This window comes from Strix uralensis, chromosome 12, assembly GCF_047716275.1.
Source record: "Strix uralensis isolate ZFMK-TIS-50842 chromosome 12, bStrUra1, whole genome shotgun sequence".
NCBI classification, from domain to species: Eukaryota; Metazoa; Chordata; class Aves; order Strigiformes; family Strigidae; genus Strix; species Strix uralensis.
In genome coordinates, this window is record NC_133983.1 from 23322840 (window position 1) to 23336381 (window position 13542).

General features: G+C 65.0%; 2 protein-coding genes across 4 annotated transcripts in view; one reads left to right on the forward strand and one right to left on the reverse strand.

The window, feature by feature from the left end:
- ZFPM1 (zinc finger protein, FOG family member 1) overlaps positions 1-9178 on the forward strand; it is a 34311-nt gene extending 25133 nt beyond the window's left edge. The window contains exons 4-10 of one of the 2 annotated variants that reach the window (XM_074881296.1): positions 1374-1507; positions 3814-3919; positions 5028-5240; positions 5375-5599; positions 5886-5981; positions 6130-6279; positions 6438-9178. In XM_074881296.1, coding sequence (XP_074737397.1) covers positions 1374-1507; positions 3814-3919; positions 5028-5240; positions 5375-5599; positions 5886-5981; positions 6130-6279; positions 6438-8650 — 3137 coding nt within the window. In that variant the 3' untranslated portion in view covers positions 8651-9178. The remainder of the gene's footprint in view (positions 1-1373; positions 1508-3813; positions 3920-5027; positions 5241-5374; positions 5600-5885; positions 5982-6129; positions 6280-6437) is intronic. The other variant, XM_074881297.1, reaches the window with a different exon arrangement.
- A 1169-nt stretch (positions 9179-10347) lies between these two features.
- CIDEC (cell death inducing DFFA like effector c) lies at positions 10348-13487 on the reverse strand. Of its 2 annotated transcripts, none has more exons than XM_074881258.1 (6): positions 13428-13487; positions 11750-11822; positions 11430-11571; positions 11201-11350; positions 10859-11043; positions 10348-10753 (listed from the first exon to the last, which is right to left on the reverse strand). In XM_074881258.1, the coding sequence occupies exons 2-6, from the start codon at positions 11797-11799 to the stop codon at positions 10567-10569; spliced, it is 714 nt and encodes a 237-aa protein (XP_074737359.1). In that variant the 5' UTR covers positions 11800-11822; positions 13428-13487; the 3' UTR covers positions 10348-10566. The 2 variants fall into 2 exon arrangements, with proteins under 2 accessions (XP_074737359.1, XP_074737358.1); XM_074881257.1 differs by lacking the exon at positions 13428-13487 and adding an exon at positions 12275-12299.
- Positions 13488-13542: the final 55 nt, after the last annotated feature.

Genomic DNA, 13542 nt, shown 5'->3' on the forward strand with positions numbered 1-13542 from the left:
CAGAGCAACGTGCACCGTGCAAGGGTCCCACTCAGCCCCGAGGCCCCGCTGATGGCCACATCCTGCCCGGCAGCTCGGCTCCCTGCCTGCACCCTGGACCTTCAGCCAGGCTGCTGCTGCCCCTCCAGTTTGTACCAGGGAATAAATCCCACCAGCTCCTCAAAGGCCCCAGCTCCCTGCCCTCCTCCTGCCTGTCCTGAGATGGAGCCGGTGGGGACGTGGGACAGGGGGATACCAGGGACGCGGAACAGGCAGATCCAGCGCCGTGGTCCCTCCCTAAACCACTTTCCTGGGGGTGAAATACCAGCTAGAAACAGATCTGGGATCCCCACAAGCACGGGGACCAGCCTGGTGACCCCAAAGACCTCAGGGATCATCGACGCCTTTGCAGACCTTTTCCCCACCCACCTCCCAGTGCATTTTACCAAGGGACACACACCGGCTGCTCCCCTGGGGACGGGCTCGGAGCTGCATCCCCCATGGCACAGGGCTTCCTCGGCGGGTGGAGGGGACCCCCGGGTGACAGTAGGAGCGGGGCGATGGCGGGCACCCCCAACCCACGCTCACCACCCAGCGCTTCCAGTCACTCACCTTAACTCACCCCAGCGCCGAGAGGATCCAGATGTCAGCCCGGCTAATAAACACATCAGATTTCAATCTCCGCAGCCATGGGATCGCTTTATCCTCCCCGCGCTCCCAGCTCGGAAAGCAATTTTGCCTTCAAACAAGCGCAACCTCCTCCCCGTCCACGGGACCCGGGCACTGGCTGCATCTGCTGCGGTGCCCTCTAAGGACGGGGCTCTGGGCACATGGTTTTAGGGGGCATAATGGTGGGGGGACCCCACTTCTGCGCATCCTGGGGTGCTCGGAGCCTTCCTGACTGGAGATGGGTGCCCTGGGCAACCTGCCTCACTGGTGGGCCGGTGTTTGGCTCACTGTCCTCGGGGAACTTCTCATTTTTTGGGGTGCAGCATCCGGCTCCTTCCCGCCACACGGCGAGGGGCAGCCAGCACCCATCCATCTGCATATTGGTTACCTGCCATCTTATCTGCGCTCCGAAAGACAAAGGCACAGTTAAAACATTTTAGAGCAGCCTTCATAGCGTATTAACATGTTATCTAACCCATTAAACCAGAGGCTTATCAGATAATCAAAGCCATTAAGCCCTGAAGCTGCTGCGACTTTGGGTTGTGGGATGGGAAATGCTCCTTCCGCTCCACCCCGGGCCATGCCCAGACCCCCCGGCGAGCAGCTGGATCCCACCCACCGCATCTTGGGGTGCCCACCAGCAGCTCTGGGCGCCAAGTGGGTGCCCTCATCCCCAGGGGGCTGCGGGGGGTCAGTGTGCTGATGCTGTGCCTGTCTCCCCGCAGATGAGCTGGATCTGGTTGTGCAGGAGGGGGAGAGGCGGGTGCGAAGCCGGCGGAGCCTCCCCGAAGGCTTTTCCTGGGGACCCTTCCAGGGCAGCATCCACAGCGAGCCGGCGTCGCCAGGGCACGGCGAGACGGTAAGGAGCAACGCTGCCGCGAGTTAAAATCCCCAGGAAACAAGTTGCTGGGGGAGAGGAGTCAGCTTGGGAGGGATTTTCCCTGCCTGAGCTCTGGAACCCCTGGGAATCACCCAGTTTGGGTGCCCAGGAAGTTTCCCTGCCATACGCTGCCCACCGCCCCGAGATCAGAGCATCACTGAGATGCTCCTCCTGTCTCCTCGTGCACATGGCTGCAGGCTGCTCAGTGGCACGTGTGTCCTCGCAGAGGAGCTGGAATCTGTGTTTCCCACCCCAAATTTGCTGCCCGGGGCACTGTGGTTGTCCCTTCCAGGCGAGGAGGCAGCGCGGGGGCTGTCGGTGGCAGGAGCACGACGCCAGGGCCAGCAGTGGGGTGGGGGGGTGGGTGGGTGTGAGTGAGTGTGCACAGGGGTGTGCACATGGGTGTGTTGTCAGGGCTGGATCCTCACATCCCAGCCACATCCTTCCCCCCACACCCCTCCCCGAGCCGCACACGGGCAGCTCCAAGCCCAGGATCTTCGAGGCCGGAGAATCTCGTCCAGGCTCCATCCCCACCTCCTCCTCCTCCTCCTCCTCTCTCCCTCTGCTCTTTTTTCTTCTTCTTTTTTTTTTTTTTTTTTTTTTTTAGCTCAGGCCCGTTTATCTTTGCTGAATTAAATCCTTGATTAACCCTTATCTGCCCAGTTTGGCTCCCTATCTCCCGGTTGGCGCCGTGTGTCCAGACACCCGGTACAGGATGATTGATTTCTTAAAGATATGCGCGGCTTTTTTCTGATACTTCATTTATTGTCTAAATATTTTTGCTCCCATTTCAGCAGCTCCCTTATCGAGCCGGGCTGATGATTCCCAGCCCTGCTCTCCTCTGCTGCTCGCCTCCCTCCCTATCTCTGCTCGGGGAAGTGAGGAAGGAATCGCAGCCCCATCCCTGATACAGGCTGTCGCCCTCGGGTCCCTTCGTCTTTGTTGCTGGCGGCGGGGTGGGGGGGGGGTGGCGGTGCAAAGGGTCTCCCCCAAATCTTGCCTGGTTCTGCTCTCTGTCTCCATGTGGGAAATTATCCCATCATGGGGTTTTAGTAGGAACTGGGAACACTGGGTGGCTTTAACACCTCTCTGGCACGGAGCATTGCTGCGCTAATAGAGAAAAAGAAGGAGGAAGAGGAGGAGGAGGAGGAAGATGCCTGTCTTCCCCCCCACCCAGAGCTGGTCCCATGGGGCTCCCCCAAAACCAGCCTTGCTCAAGAGGGTGTGCAAACCCCCCAGGGGTGCCAAGGGACAGTGGAGCCCCGTATGCCAGCTCACCCTTGGTTGTCCCCCCACTCCATCCCTGCCCCGTGTCCCCCCCTCCTCAAGCCACCCAGCCCCGGGGCAATGCCCACAGTCACGGGGGGGGGGCGAGGGGGGGGGACAGCGAGGGCACGGGGCCACCCCGATAAGGCCGTCCCGGCGGATGCGGAGCAGATAGGGTTTCCGATGGTTATCGGGCCGGTGTAGAGCAGAGACACTGACCTCTTTGTTCCAGGGAGAACAAGGAAGGGCTCGACGCAGGGGTTGGGGCCGCTGAGGGGAGCCGGGACGGGCGCCCTGGGGTGCTGGGAGCACCCTTGCAGTGTGGGGAGCACCCAGGGGTGCTCAGACACCACAGGGCCCTCCCTCCATTGCAAGGTACCCACAGGTCCCCCCATGCACGAAGCAACTCTACAGAAGCTCCACAGTGATCCTCCTGTGGGACACGGCGGGGCCACCGTGGCCACCAACAGCTCAGCCCCTGTGCCACCAGCAGCACCCATCCCGGTGGGGCAGGGGCAGGGGTGTCCCAACACCCCCAGCCCCATTTCCCACCCACTCTCCAGAGGGGCAGGCGGGCGCTGCGTGTGCACCCGTGGGGCACGCACACGCGTGTGCGGGGGCACCCCTGGGGCTTGCACACGCGTGTGCGAGCGCCGGCCCAGCGCCTGCGCCGCGGGGTTTATCACGCTGCCGGCACTCGGCTCCCGGCGGTGATAAGGCCTCAACCGGCTGCGACTGTCAGGCTGGAGTTGGAGGGTTTAGAAATATTGGGACGAATAATTAGATTTCATATCGTTACCGCGGCAGCCATCGGAGGATCAGGCAGATTAATTTCCCCCACCCCACCCCACCTCCCACCCCCCCACCCCCCTTTCCTGCTCATTAATATTTATTAGAGATGTGGGAAGGCAGAGCTGGGTGCGGGCTAAACAGGGAGCCCTGCAACCCCACCCCACTGCCAGCCCCCCGACACCCCATGTTTTGGGGAGCAGTGCTCACCCCCCTCTCCCTGCCCTCAGCAGAGCCCCCCCGTGACGCTGGTGCTGGGGGACGAGAGCTGCTGGCTGTCCCGCCTGCCCCTCGTGCCCGGAGAGCCCGACGCCAATGCTGTGATCTACAGGAAGGGTTGGTACCGGTGCCACGGTCCCCACACACACACGGGGGGCGGGGGGGGGGGGGGGGGGGGGGCAGGGGGGGGGCCACTGCGGCGCTTGGGTAAGGGAAGGGGTGCTGCTGCTGAGGAACGGGTCCCTGTCCCCATCCAGCCCAGCGCCGAGCCCGCTGCCGGTGCTTGCCCCCCCCAGCACCCGTGGCCCCCCCACATCTGTTGGGGCAGTGTCTGCTCCTCCGTGACCTGTCCTTGAGGGCTTGTCCTCTGGGCCAGCCCTCCTAACCCCTTCCTTGTCCTCTGGGCCAGCCCTCCTAACCCCTTCCTTGTCCCCTGGGCCAGCCCTCCTAGCCCCTTCCTTGTCCCCTGGGCCAGCCATCCTGCCACTGGGCTAGGAGGAGGGTCCCGGCATTGCAGTGGTGCAAGCAGGAGTGCAGGGATTACTGCGTGAGGCTGGGGCAGGACGAGTGTTACTGCACATATTGGTGCAAAGAGTACAAGCATTAGTGTGTGTATTGGTGCAAAAAGTGCAAGTATAAGTGCACTTATTGGTGCAGAGAGTGCAAGCATTACTGTGTGTATCCGCACAAGACTCCATGCAAGCATTAGGGCACGTATTGGTGCCAAAAGTGCAAGCGTTAGTGCAAGTGTTACTGCACGTGTTGGTGCAAGAGTCAGTGCAAGCATTACTGCACATATCAGTGCAAAGAGTACAAGCATTAGGGCACGTATTGGTGCCAAAAGTGCCAGCATTAGTGCAAGTGTTACTGCACGTATTGGTGCAAGACTCCACGCAAGCATTAGGGCATGTATTGGTGCAGAATTCCGTGCAAGCATTAGTGCACACATTGGTGCAAGACTCAGTGCAGTTGTGGGTGCAGTTGTGGGTGCAAGGCCGCGGGGAAGCCTCCTGGCAGGCAGGGCCGTGCAGGCAGCGCTCAGGCGCAGGCAGACACCGCCATCTCCAGGCAGGCCGGGGCTTGGCCATGGCCTTGAGGAAGCACCAGGCACTGGCAGGATAGGGGGGGACAAGGACAAGGGCAGAGAGAGGGGCCAGGGTGTGCCCAGAGCCATGCGGCAGGGTTGGGGGGGCCACGCTGACCGCCACCCCCCCGCTTTCCCCAGATGAAGCCCTGTGGTGCCGGACGACACGGGCGCTGCGGGAGGACGAGGCCGTGTGCGCCTTCGTGGTGGCGGAGCCGCCGGCCATCGCCCCCCATCCCGCGGTGAAAGCGGAACCCGGCGACTCGCCGTACCCGGCCGCGCTACGCTCCGACATCCAGCTGCTGCCGCAACAAGCCGGCATGGCTGCCATCCTGGCCACCGCCGTGGTTAACAGTGAGTCCCCGGGCACGGGGAGCGTGGCGAGGAGCACGGGGTGGGGGGACGTGGAGCAGCCAGGACCACGCCGGGGGTCCCCAGCCTGTCACATGTGTGATAAACATCCCGTCCTTGTCCCTTCCCCTCTGCAGAGGACGTCTTCCCGTGCAAGGACTGCGGGATCTGGTACCGGAGCGAGCGCAACCTGCAAGCCCACTTGATGTACTACTGTGCCAGCAGGCAGAGCGCCGGCTCACCCGCCCTGGAGGAGAAACCCAAGGAGACGTACCCCAACGAGCGCATCTGCCCCTTCCCCCAGTGCAAGAAGAGCTGCCCCAGCGCCAGCTCCCTGGAGATCCACATGCGGAGTCACAGCGGTATGGCGTGGGGACACCGAGCCACGCGCTGGGACCCCGCCAGGGGCCGGCTGGGTGGAGGGGAAGGGAGGCTGCGGGGCTGCCGCACGGCGGCCAGTTAGATGAGGTGCTCTCCCAGTTGGGTGACTGGTTTGGGGGAGCTCGCTTGTAGGGTTTCCTGCAACCCTGTAAAGATGGAGGGGGTGTCCTGCTTCCCGCAGCCAGCATCCTCCTGGTGGGGTGTCCCCACTGTCCCTGTCCCACTTCCCTCAGCGCTGAGGTGTCCATCTGTCTGTCCATCCTGCAGGAGAGCGGCCGTTTGTCTGCCTGATCTGCCTGTCAGCCTTCACCACAAAAGCCAACTGCGAGCGTCACCTCAAGGTGCACACGGACACCCTGAACGGTGAGCGAGCGCTGCCTGGCATCCCGGCGGGGACAGCCCTGTCCCCTCCAGCACAGCCTGGAGATGGGGACCCAGCTTCCCACGGGTCTCCCCGCCACCCCGCCGGGTGCCATCCTGCCCGCTCAGCCCCATGCCACGTTTCCCACAGGTGTCTGCCACAGCTGCGGCTTCATCTCCACCACGAGGGACATCCTCTACAGCCACCTCGTCACCAACCACATGATCTGCCAACCGGGCTCCAAGGGAGAGGTGTACTCACCGGGGACAGCCCTGCCCGCCGCCAAACCCCTCACCCCCGGTGGGTACCGTGGCAGGGGACACGCGTGCCGGTGCCCCTCACCCAGCCTGGCATCGCCACGGAGTGCTCCGGTCACAGGGGAGGGAGGTGGGGGACCGGAGCGAGCATCCCTGCGCTGGGGACGTGGAGTAACACCAGCGCCTCTCTCCCCTCGGCAGGGCTGAGCCAGACGAACGCCGCGTCGCTGCGGAAGTGCAGCCTGCAGCCGTTCCTGCCCGAGGGGCTGCCGGCGCTGCCGCAGCAGCAGCAGCACGCGGTGCTGCACGGCCCCCTGCCCGCTGCTGACGCCGTGCCCCCGCTGGCACAGCCCGCCTCACCCCCCGACGCCAGGGCTGGCAAGCTCTCGCCACCAGCCCAGCCGCAGAACGGAGAAGGGTCATCCTCCTCCTCATCCTCCTCTTCCTCCTCCTCCTCCTCCAGCGAGGCCATCCGCGTTAAGGAGGAGCCCGCCGGCAGCCCGGCAAGCGAAGTGGATGCACCAAAAACCGGTGGCCCTGGGGAGGGGGGCGGCAGCCCCGACGCCTGCTCCCGCACCTCGTCCCCCCGCAGCCTGCCCTCGGCCAAGGTCAAGTTGGAGCTCGCCAGCCCCACGCCGGGCTCCAGCCCGGTGCCCAGCGAGCCAGGAACGGGCACGGCCGGTGGCACCGTCTTCCTACCCCAGTACGTGTTCAGCCACGAAGCCGCGGTGGTGCCGCAGGCGTCGGAGATCCTGGCGAAGATGTCGGAGCTGGTGCACAACCGGCTGAAGCAGGGCCACGGCGGCGCGGTGCCGCCCGCCGTCTACGCCGGCACGCCGGTGCCCAAGGGTGCCACGTGCTTCGAGTGCGAGATCACCTTCAACAACATCAACAACTACTACGTGCACAAACGCCTCTACTGCTCCAGCCGGCACCTCGCCGAGGACAGCCCCCCCGGGGCGCGTAAGCTCAAAGCCCCCCCCGGGGCACCCAAGGGTCCCCCCGCACAGGGAACGCTGCTGTCCCCCCCGGCGGGTGACAGGCAGGGGACGCCGGTGGGGGACGGGGACGCCAGCCGGGATGCCACGCCGCCAGCTGCCATGCCAGAGGTGAAAGCAGAAGAGGGGGGTGGCAAAGCGGGGTCCCCCGAGACGGAGGGGGGGTCAGGGCGGTGCAGCGAGGACAGCCAGAGCCCCGGCAGCTCAGCGGGGGACGATGGGGACGAGGACCCCAGCAAGACGCTGTGCGAGGCGTGCAACATCCGCTTCAGCCGCCACGAGACCTACGTGGTGCACAAGCGTTTTTACTGCGCCTCCCGCCACGACCCCCCCCTCCGCCGCCCCAGCGCCCCCAAAATCCCTTTTCTGCCCCAACCCCTCCGCACCCGCAAACGCCGCAAGCTCTACGAGATCCACGGGGCCGCTCACCGCCCCACCGAACCCCCGCCGACCCCCGACCCGCCGCCGGCCCCCGACCCACCGGGGGCTGCCCCTTCGCCCCGCTCCAGCCCGGATGCCGACGGGCCCATCGACCTGAGCAAGAAGCCGCGGCGACAGGGCGAGCAACAGGCCCCGCTGCTACCCTTGGCTGACTACCACGAGTGCACCGCTTGCCGCATCAGCTTCCACAGCCTCGACAGCTACTTGGCTCACAAGAAATACCAGTGCCCAGCCACCCCGCTGCAGCCCCGCACCCTCGAGCACCTCCAGAAGATGAAGGGGGCCATGCCCACCCCACTCAAAGGTCGGCGCAGCCCCAGCAGCCCCGGCGAGGGGGACCCCGAAGGCGTGCGGGTGAGGGCGGCTCCGGTGGGGAGCCCCGGTGTTCCCTACGCCGGGGCAGACTCGCTGCAGCGTCACCCCAAGGGTCCCCTGCCGCCACCCCTGGGGGTGAAGGGACCCCTCTCCGCTTGTCCCTACTGTCCCCTCAACGGGGCCATTAAGGGCGACCTCCTCGAGCACTTCCGTAACGCCCATGGGCTCTTCGTGGCCAAGCCGGTGGTGGTGGCCGGGCAGGGGCTCCCCGACACCCCGGTGTCCGGTGCCGGCAGGACGCCCGAACCCCCGCTGCCCGCGGCGTCACCCCCCCGCCCGCCTGCCCCCCGCCTCCACCGGGACAGTTTCAACAGCAAGGAGGGTCGGGATGGCAGCCCCCGGCCCCCCACTTCACCCCGGCCCCCTGCTTCTCCCGGAGCCCCCGAGGGACTGCGGGAAGCCACCCGCAAGCCCCCCACGCCCCCCGCCTACACGGACAGGGGGGTACAGACCCCCCCGGCCAAGGCTGTGCCCGGCCCGGTGCCCAACGGCAACCACAGGTACTGTCGCCTCTGCAACATCAAGTTCAGCAGCCTCTCCACCTTCATCGCCCACAAGAAGTATTACTGCTCCTCCCATGCCGCCGAGCACGTCAAGTAAAGCCCCCCCACTGCCCCCCACCACCACTTGGGGGGCTGGGGGATTGGGAACCGGTGCCCAGCACCCCCCCCTTTCAGGGGTTGGGGTGATGGAGGACCACTTCAGCATCTGGAGGTCCCTCCAGTAGCCCCAAACTTTGCCCCGGGTTGGGGGTCCCACACATCCTGGGGTTGAGGACCCTGCAGGAGGGGGGGGGAGCGTGGTGCTGGCGGGGGGGGCCGGCCCCTCCTGGCCCGTGGTGCGTGCGGTGCCCCTACCCCTGCCCCCGCTGGGGCCGATGCTGCAGGGAAACTGAGGCAGGGGGAAGGCACATGGTCCTGCCCTGGCTGTGGGGGGGCTGCGTAGACACTACAGGGATGGGAAGGGGGGGTACGGCATGGCTGGGTATGGCCCCGAGCACCCTAGGAAGCGTGTGGGTGCCCCCCACCACAGCCCAGCCCCTGGAAGGAGGCAGCACTGAAGGCAAGGACGAAGCTACCCTGGGAACCGTGTGTATAAGTGTGTACAGAAATAAATATGTCTAATAAAGCCGGGCTGCCACCTGCATGCGGGTGGGGGACACTGCGGGGGCCTGGCACGGCCACTGTCACCCCATAGGGTCAGGGCCACCAGGCTGGGGATGGGGACATGTGGTGACAGGGACAGCTTGTCATCTCGGGGCAGAGCACAGCGTCCCCGTGCTGTCCCCAGCACCCCTCAGTGACACCCGCCTCCCCCCAGGTGCCACGGGATGATGCAGCTGCCAGCTGGGGCTGCAGGCTCATTAATTGTCTGGCTAATTAAGCCCCCACAGCCACAGGTGGGTTGTGCTGCCCCAACAGCCCTTGGCTGTGCCTAGGCTGGAGCCCCCGAGCCCTGCAGTTGCATACCCAGGTGAGTGTGGCTCAGGTCCTGTGTCCCCTGCATGGGGAGGGAGGGATGCCCCCAGCACCCCAGAGCACAGCTTCTCTTGTCTCCCCCCAGCTTGCCCCAGTACTTCCCAGTCTAGCACAGGCAGGGGGGTCATTCCCTCCATCCAGCTTGCCCACCCTGGCTGGCAGGGCTCCAGCTTCAAGGAGCAGCAGTTTCCCAGTCAGGGACCAGTTGCCTGGTTGCTCTAACCCAGTGTCACCCCAGGTGCAGGTTTGTTTCCCAGTCTGGCAGCCCTGGAGCTAGGGGCAGTTGCAGCCCCCATGGGGCATGGCCAGGGCAGCACCAACCTGTAGCGTTGTGCAAGGCTGGGGCTGCAGCATCCTCCCCTCCCTCCCCAGGGCTAACAAGGAGGACAGGGACCCCCTTGGGTCCCCCCTCCCACCCCAAGGCTCTGTGCCAGCCCTGGTCAGGGTCCCAAACAGCAGGACAGCCATCATCTTTCATCCCTTTAAATGGAGCAAGAACAGGCTTTGTGCCAACTGGCACATGACTTTGGGGTGAAAGAGCCCCTCTGCACCCTCCCCTCCTCGGGTCTTGCCTGTAGTGCTGGGGGGGGGGGGGGGGGGGGGGGGGGAAAGGGTCTCGGCTCCATTCCAGGGTGGGGGGGGCCAGCCCCTGTGTGCCAGCCAAGGCGCTGGGGTGACAGGGAGGAGGAGAAGGGCAGCAGCTCCCTCAGGGAGTGCTTGCGACAGGTCCCCCCTCCTTGCACCCTCTTGCACCACAACCCCAGAGTGCCAAGTAGGACAAGAGCCTGAGGCCCCCACCCAGCAAAGATGAGACACAGCTGAAGTCAACAGAGCTTTACTTAAATATAAATATATTTACAGAGCAGCAGATACTACAGAGAAAAGCCGGCCATGCTCAGCCAGCGCGGTGCAAGGAGAGGCTGTGCTGGGCGCAATAGCAGCCTCCCCCCCTCCAGGCATTGACCTAGCAGGGTGCTGAGACCCCAAGGGATTTAGGGGAGGGGGGTGATAAAGGAGTGAGAACAGGGCACCCAACCCTCACTGCAGCGTCTTCCTGCGGGGCAGGGGTGGGAGGCTGCGGGGCAGGAGGCTCTGCAGCGCTGGGCTGCCCTCCGCCTCCTTCGGCTCCTCCGTGGCATCCAGGAGCTGCTGCATGTAGCAAGAGGTGCCGAGCAGGATGTGGCCCGTGGCTTGCATGGTGAAGAGAGTCCAGCGTAGGGCTTCCCTGGGCAGGGAGGAAGGGGGTGAGCATCCCTCCTTGCACCCCGCGGAGGGTACAGGGCTGGTCCCCTGTCGCAGCATCTCCAGCCCCCACCCCCCCAGCACTCACTTCATCAGCCTCTTGGCCCCGTAGCAGCGCAGGTCGTAGGACATGCTGTAGGTGCCATAGAGCGTGGCTTTGACATTGAGGCAGCCCAGGTCCCGCGGGCTGGTCTTGTAGAGGTCGAAGGTGACACAGGCAACGTCGATCCTCCGAGGAGGCTTGCGGGACAGGCTCAGCTGGTAGCCAGGTGTCTAGGGGAGAGCAGGATCCGGGTTACCCAGTGGTACCCCCACCCTCTCAGTCCCACCTCGCCCACCTCCCAGCAAGCATCGCATCACCTCCCACTGATGCCAGCGTGGGGTGCAAGAGGGGAGAGTTCAGGCTCCTGCTCCCCAGGGGTGCACTCACCTTGGAGGCAGCCCAGGCCTGTCCCTTGCTCAGGGCCATCAGCACCGTGCCCTCCTCCAGTGTCCGGAAGAAAGCCTCTGTCTCCACCACTGTGCCATCCTCATCCAGCACCAAGGAGATGGGACCCGGGGTGAGCAGGGCGCTCTGAGCCTGCAAGGGTGCTGGGGGTGAGCTGGGGGCAGACACACAGTCCCCAGGCAGACAGACAGACCGACCCACCCCAGCTCACCTGGCGCAGCAGCTCAGCCAGGCTCTGTGCCATGATGCCCTTGCGCAGGCTGCGGTCCCAGTTGCAGACACGGTAGGGTCGGGGCCGCGGGGCCGGACTCGACAGCAGCTGCTGGGTCATGGAGGCACTTGCCGAGACGCATCTGGGGAGCAATGGAGGGATCGGGGTGTCCTGAGACCCACCGCCAGCCCCAGGCAGTGCCAACCCCCCCCCCAAGTCTCAGCAGGGAGCAGCACAACTCCTCAGAGGGCTGAGAGGTGCCGAAGCAGGGAGGGTTCCAATGTCCCCCACCCCAGGGACGGTGACTCCCTAGCACTTACTTGGAGACGGGGGCAGCCAGGCGCAGGCTCAGGGACTTGGCGTAATCCATCTCTGCAAGGAGCACGGTCCAGCCTGGCAGGGAGGAAGGCTTCAGCCCTGGGCTGGGAGGCGTCTCTCCAGCTCCTCTCCACTCCAGGACCCCGCTTCCCACCAACACCTCCCGCTCTCAGCTCCAGCACGGCGGTGAGCCAGCGCCCCGGCACGGCCGCCTTTACGCAGGGGCTGTGCCTGCCCTTTGGCCGGGGCCAGGCTAGCGGTAGCCGCCCAGGCAGAGTCTGCTTGCCAGCACGGCTCTTGCGCAAAGTGGCACGTGGGGCATTGAGTCAGTGCTGGAGCAAAGGTGAGACACAGGCATGGGGCTGCACCCTCACCCTGGCTCTTCAGGGGGGGCAATAAGGGTTTTGGGGAACAGGACCACCCATGGGAGCACCCCAGTACTGATGCTGCAGGGATATCTCCAGTCAGGAGCCTACTGGGGGGGAGACCTGTGGTGTATCCCCATCCCCATCCCCATCCCCAGTCACCTCCAGTAGACACCAACACCTCCCCACTGGCTCACCCCCCCCACCCCTGCCCATCTCACCTTATATACCTGTCACAAAGGCTCCACCCCCCCCAGCCCCACCCCTCCTGTCTGACCCAACCCCCTCCCGGTCTGCTGGCACAGGGGGGGTGGCCAATGCGGGGGGCGGGGCCAGCCTGGCACTGCTGCCCGGGCTGCTGGGGTGGGGCGTCCTCCAGCCCAGAGCCACCAGGATCCCACAGGCTGCCCCCAGTGAGCCCCCTCCCAGTGCCTCAGGAAGCAGCCTCCCAGAGCTCCCTCCCAGTGCCCCCAGTAAGCACCCTCCCAAGGCCTCCAGTAAGTTCCCTCCCAGTGCTCCCAGTGAGCGAGCTCCCAGTGCCCCCAGTAAGCCCCCTCCCAACACCCCTAATAAGATCCTTCCCAGTGCCCCCAGTGAGCTGTGTGTTCACTGAGCACGCCTGAATGTGTGCACGTCTGTACCCACGGCCACACATGCATGCATGTGCCCCTCTGTGTGCACACGTGCATGTATGTGCACCCCCACACGTGTGCACTCATCTTCACATACCTCCTGGCACGTGCCTACCCCCGGGTACGCACATGTTGTACCCCTGTGCGTGCATGCACACGCACCTCCACGTGTGCACATGCATCCGTGTATATGGCTCACCATGCTTGCATGCCTGCCACATGTGTGCCTGTTCATGCATGTACACGCGTGTCAGCATCCCTCCATGTGTGTAAACACATGTGTGGGGAACCACACGCGTCTGTGCACACGCATGTGCACCCCTCCTTGCATGTACATGTGTGTCAGCATCCCTCCACGTGTGCAAATGCACATGTGTGGATCTGTGCACATCTGTGCACACACATATGCACCCCTCCTTGCGTGTACATGTGTGTCAGCGCCCCTCCATGTGTGCAAACACATGTGTGTGGACCCACACATGTCTGTGCACACGCATGTGCACCCCTCCTCGCGTGTGCACGCCCATGTTCACACCTCCTCGCGTGTGCGCGCACGTGTCCACGCCCCTCTCCCCCCCCCCCGGCCCAATGTGTGCGGCCCCTTTAAGGCGCGGCGCGGCCCGCTGGCGCATGCGCGCAGGGGAAGGGGCGTAGCGACAGGGGAGCGCGCCCGCCCGCCCCACCTCTCCCTCGGCGCCAGGGCCGTCGCGCCTGGATGACGTCACGCCATGGCTGCCCTGCGCCGCCGCGAGTAGAGGCCCCGTCCCGTCCCGCGCCGCAGCCGCCGCTTCGCCGCCG

Bases quoted from the DNA above. Each gene is read 5' to 3' on its own strand.
- CIDEC (XM_074881258.1), bottom strand. From the start codon at position 11,799: ATGGATTACGCCAAGTCCCTGAGCCTGCGCCTGGCTGCCCCCGTCTCC. The intron at 11,572-11,749 runs GTAAGTGCTAGG...ATTGCTCCCCAG, and splicing joins CTGGCTGCCCCCGTCTCCAA to ATGCGTCTCGGCAAGTGCCT. The intron at 10,754-10,858 runs GTGAGTGCTGGG...CTCCCTGCCCAG, and splicing joins GGGGCCAAGAGGCTGATGAA to GGAAGCCCTACGCTGGACTC.